Genomic DNA, 5,544 nt, shown 5'->3' with positions numbered 1-5,544 from the left:
TAAATTTCTAATAAAGGAAAAGTGTTTAAGTGTTAACTGTAACCCTACTTTTGGCCCACCCTGTATATACACAATATGTTGTTTGGTTTGTTTGTTCGGCTTATTTTGAATTTTGCGCAAACTACACGATGGCTAGTTGCGTTACCCGTCCCTAATTTAGCAGTGATAGCCTAGAGAGAAGGTAGCTAGTCATCACCACCCACTGCCAACTCTTGGACTACCAACGAATAGTGGGATTTTAAAGTTTTGAGAATATGTAAAGATTGTTTCCGCATTGCGTAATGCATTCTAGTTAACACTGATCAACACATTCCAATCAAATTAGCTACAGGAGAGAAATGAGCACCAGAAGCTACTCTTAGGGCATTTCCTGACTTCCTATATTTTCCTAGAACCATCTTTGTGATTTAACTGTTGGCATGTATCAACTCATAGAGGCGAAATAATACTTCTTAGTTCCGGTATAAGCATACGACATCAAAGGTCTACGTCGTATAGAACTTTTGTGACATGGTGTCAGTTGATCACCCAGTACGTGAATGTTATTACCATTGTTGCCAAGGACAGTGGTATTCCAATGCTAATGACTTATAGTACCTAGACTTCCACTGATATTACAGATTCATCTGAGTGCCAGACTATTTACACGAAGCTACGACTTATTTCAAATCGATATCATACAATGCACAAGTAATATACACACTATTGTTTTACCTGCACCTTATGTCCTCATAATGAAATATAGTGACGTAAATGCTTAAATTTATTGCTATGTCAGATGATATAAGGTATTGAAAATACTTATGGAAACGGTGAGGGAAAAGTGTATACAAAGCGAATACTACGGGAATGTCAACTGTTTATCGTATAAAAAAAATGAACTGCATCAGAGTACAGTAATTTGTTGATAGTTTATACTGTGCTTGATTGTAATTCAACCGATAAGGAAGCGCCATACCATTACCAAGTCTATAAAGTACAGGCAGTCATACTATGCCCAGTAGCAGTAGTGTGAATCCAGTAATGGCTCCCAGGACTGAAATACTGCATGACAAATGTGTAGAAATCAACGTTTTGGTTCGTCAAAGGTACTCCATACGAAACATTACAACAACACTTCATGTTTCAATAGTAGATGTATGCAAGACTGAATAAATGCATGTTAACATGTTAATTATAGAAGTATGCAAGATATAAAACTAAAATTCCTCAAAAGTGATTCTAACTATCTCGAGGTATGTTCTTTTAGAGATAAATGAAAGTTCAGTACAGATCTTAAAATGACCTTCCTGTAGATACAGATGTGACCTTTACGTCGAGAATAGTAAAATACACATCGGCATAAAGTCGTCCAAATGGACGTGTAGCTGCTCAAATCTTGCTGTTGAGGAGACGTAGTACCCAAACCAAAAGATGGATATGGGTATTAGACCACAAATGGTGAATGAGCAAAACCAGAAACGTGTGTTCTTTCCAGATGAACCCAATTACTCGAAACAATTAACTACAATCTGTTCAACGGCAGAAAGGAAAACAGTACTATAGCTAATTTATAACATCTTCAGTAAAGCATGGTGAAATTAGCACAAGTTTGGGGCAGCATTTCAGCCAGTGATATCGGCAATCTATACAAAACTGATGGCATCCTGACTGTTGACAAGTACAGGCTAATTCTGATTCATCGTACTATTCTCTCAGTAACACGACTGATCGCTCGGAGGTTCATTTTCCAGCAAGAAAACGATAGAAATAGTACATCAAATGTGGTGAAATGATGTATTGATGGAGCACTCACAATCATGGTTCAACCTGCACAAAGTGCCGATATGAGCATTCTTGAGACTGTATGGGCTTTTATAAACTGAGAACGTCAAAAAGCAAACAGAAACGTTGGCGTAATTATGGGAAGTAATACAGACAGTTGGAACAATATTCTACAATTGTACATTGATAATTATATGGTATGGCAGCATCAAAATAAGGTATATATTTTGTGTAAGGCAAAGGCCTCAGACACAAAATACTAGTACATTGCATAATTTATTTACTTTTTCTTGTATTTTCGGTGATAATGTTTTATATCATTAATTAATTAATCTTCTAGTTGTCATTACTCTTTGTTCATGACTCCTGTGTAGTGTATCGCTTGTGTGTGTTTAATTATTTTCTTTGATGTATATTATCACATTGATTATTAAATATACACTTTTTCTGGAACTATTTCGTAAGTTATTAATAGAAAATATTCGCGTTGCTAGCCACTAACTTAGAAGTTATGATGCAATACGAATATAGCATGTCATTAGAGATCTATCATATCTATCACAGCCAATTTTCATCCATATCTGATAAGGGCCATTTTAGGTTCTTATTGACACCCATCTTTTCTACCAATTCATAATTCAACTAGAGTAAGCCTTGAAGAAAGTTGCTCTTATTTTAGAAAGGTTGCATGAACTTATTATAGAACTGAAATGTTATTTACAATTATTTTCGACAAAAGGTAATATTCTTAAAATCTAATTTTATTAAAACTTTCGTTAATATCGGAACGAGTACCACGCTGTGCTTTAACTTAAAAACGATATTAGGGTATATTTTTAAGATTAAACTCGCATGGAACACAATGAAGAAAAACAATAAAAAATAAAAGCAAATAATTTTGGTATCTGATTACAGTATACAAAGTTAATCTATTCTACCATTTTTGGACCCTTGACCATCAAAAGGACGCTAACACTACAGGGCAGTGTGAGCTGAGTAGTGTTTTTGTGGAAGAAAACACACAGGAACATAATTCTGATATTTATGAAGGCTCTGAAACATTGATAAAAATTCGATTTTGTAAATGTTTCTCAATTGCAAGAATGGCTTTTAATTCTTTTGTATTTCAACCTAACATTTAATAAGAAAAGACAGATGAAAACACGGAATAAATATATCTCTGCACACGAAAAAACAAAGTTAATTTCAATTTGATACTATTTCTTCCAAGGTTTATCTTTTTTAAACGATTTTTGGAGCAATTTTTTTCGGTATCTCTCTCTGTTGATTCCACCTAAGAATAGGTATTTACTGTGTCAAATTTCTACTTACAGTTTCAATTTGAAATTCTTATTTCAAACATTTCGAAGAACGTGGTTTGTGGGTATTTTTTTCGATAAAATGTATTTTTCTTCATATAAAATCACCCATTCTTTTGAAGATTACATGATTTATGTGAATGCAATCTAGCCTTCAGCACCGCAAGATCAGGTTTTTGTTACTATAATTAAGGTGAGTCTATTAGAAATAGTATATTAAGCTATACTTCTAGAGAAAGTGAAGATAAATATGTTAAAATTTAAATCTTATATATATATATTTTTTTCTGAACAGTCGAGAAAATATATTGACTTACCCGAATAACCTGGAACCCATCCACAGTGTCAGTATCTGAAGATGCACACCATGCTGTCCAAGCAGCGGAGTGGCGCCACTGTAACACAAGCAATCTTCGCCCAACGGCTACAACCATACGCAGATGGCTATCACCAGGACGACTAATGGCATACAAGTGACATCCTATGAAATGGCAAAAAAAAACAAAAACAACAACACAAAAATAACTCTTTCAACAGAAGAAATCCTGTTGATAAACATAACTAACTAACATTATTTTTAAAAATTGTATTCATTTTCTGATTGCTGAAAAAATGCCAAATGGAAGGAGTTACAAGCTATCAAAGAAAGCACCTTATATGTGACACATGGATAAACAGAGACTTAGCTGTCTCTATTTTCGATATATTGGTCAGAGAGAAGGTAGCTCGTTAAAAGTACTTGCCGCCACAAAGGATTTGTACAGCTTTGAACCGAATAAAGAAATTGAATACAAAGTGATGCGTTTTAAGGGCATTGCAGCGCGAACCTCAGACCTTCGATTTTGGTATACATTTTGCTAAGCAGTTTACACAAAGTTTAAACATAGTATTTAGTGTTTATTGGTTAAAGTTTTATCAAGTGTGAAATGCCATTAAGAATTAGCGGAATTTGTTATAAATTAATAAAATGTGAAAGAAAACTTGACTCACTCCACCCGGATAGGTCATCATAAAATAATTCGGTTTGTATAATTGTCAACTAATTCAGTGATTGTAGATTACTTCCTAATGACTTATAGATGTGGGTTCACAATACTTCTTCATTTGGTGGCCAACAAAACCTTTCAATAGCCCTTTCTCTCTTTTAATGATTCGTCCGGACGTTTGTTTGTTTGTGTCATTTAAGAGCAAAGCCACATTTGGCTATCTGCTGTGTTCAACTTGGGAAATCGAACCCCATAATTTAGCGTTGTAAATCCGTAAACTGACCGCTGTCCCACCGGAGGACTTATCTGGACGTTCAGAGGGCGTTTATTTAATTCAAACATAAACTGTACACTATTTCTTTTCATTTATAATTGTCAAGTGGACTCAAACTTTACTCAACCAATTTGTTTCCAAAAGCCTACGGTAATTTAAATGCAAGCAGAAAGTTTAGATATAAGTTGCTCTCTGGAATGTAGTTTGAAATTAAAGAACGCTGAAAAGTTATGGAAAAATTTATAATTATTGATATGGAAGTAAATGTTACTGAGGAGTTTATTGACTACTTTATTGCCATCCGGTGAGAATATAATAGGCACGATATGCAATATCCTTGTAGTAGTATTCAGTAAAGCGTAAAAACCTATGATCTGCTAATAAACTGTACTTATAATTTCATTGAAAATGTAATTACTGAACCAACACAACATATTTTTTTTTATTCAAAACATAATAAACTTGGTCCACATTTTAAATATATCTGTTTTAATCATCTTATAACCAGAAATTATAAATGGCAAATGAGAAATACGATCTACGAGAAACTCCACAGCTCGTGAAAAAGTTAGAAAAAATACGTAAGTTAGCATTTTTTATCTATTATTTTATAAAATACCTTTTGTTTTCTCGAGCCTGTGATCTCGAATATCCGCTTTTCCTCTAACCCCATTTTCTTTTGGTTCAATCTCAAAATCCGAGAGCCTGAAAACATGGATTCTACCGTCTCTGCCTACGTGTATTGTAAAAATTAGATAAAAAAATGAGTTTCATACAAAAAATAAAAAAGATGTAAGAGAGAATAAAGAAGCGAAACTTTTATATTAGAAATACTTAAAATAAAATGGTAGTTTTTGTAAATAAAATAACAAAAGAAAAAAAAAACTAACTTCAGTCCGGTTTACATAGTTGGCTCATTATGCATAAAATGTGCGCTTATTCTTCAGTATTAAAAATGGAAATTTTTTTGCTTTATCCTAAACAGTGCGCATCTATAGAGCAGGTCTACAAAATTTCATTCATTCGGTTTGCCTACTTTTGACACTAGAGCCATGTGAAGTTTTCCAGAAAGTTTCATAAAGTTCAATACCCTCAAACTTTGTGCAGCAATAAAAAACATTCATGCAAGTATTATTTTTCTTTGAGGTATGAATAGAAAGAATAAATTCAGTGTGCACATGTTTAGAAAGTTTGGTTGTTT

At 33.5% G+C, this 5,544-nt stretch overlaps 1 protein-coding gene across 1 annotated transcript in view; it reads right to left on the bottom strand.

Annotated features, from left to right (window-relative positions):
* The window catches only part of LOC106478574 (GTPase-activating Rap/Ran-GAP domain-like protein 3), a 437,755-nt gene that overhangs the window by 32,305 nt on the left and 399,906 nt on the right, over positions 1 to 5,544 (bottom strand). Inside the window, exons 22-23 of the mRNA XM_022382188.1 lie at positions 4,963 to 5,076; positions 3,401 to 3,564 (exon numbers count right to left, since the gene is read on the bottom strand). Coding sequence (XP_022237896.1) covers positions 3,401 to 3,564; positions 4,963 to 5,076 — 278 coding nt within the window. The remainder of the gene's footprint in view (positions 1 to 3,400; positions 3,565 to 4,962; positions 5,077 to 5,544) is intronic.

Source organism: Limulus polyphemus, unplaced genomic scaffold (assembly GCF_000517525.1).
Source record: "Limulus polyphemus unplaced genomic scaffold, Limulus_polyphemus-2.1.2 Scaffold227, whole genome shotgun sequence".
In the NCBI taxonomy this organism is placed as follows: domain Eukaryota; kingdom Metazoa; phylum Arthropoda; class Merostomata; order Xiphosura; family Limulidae; genus Limulus; species Limulus polyphemus.
The sequence above is the reverse complement of the archived record's forward strand: the minus strand, read 5'-3'. Positions and strand labels throughout refer to the sequence as shown.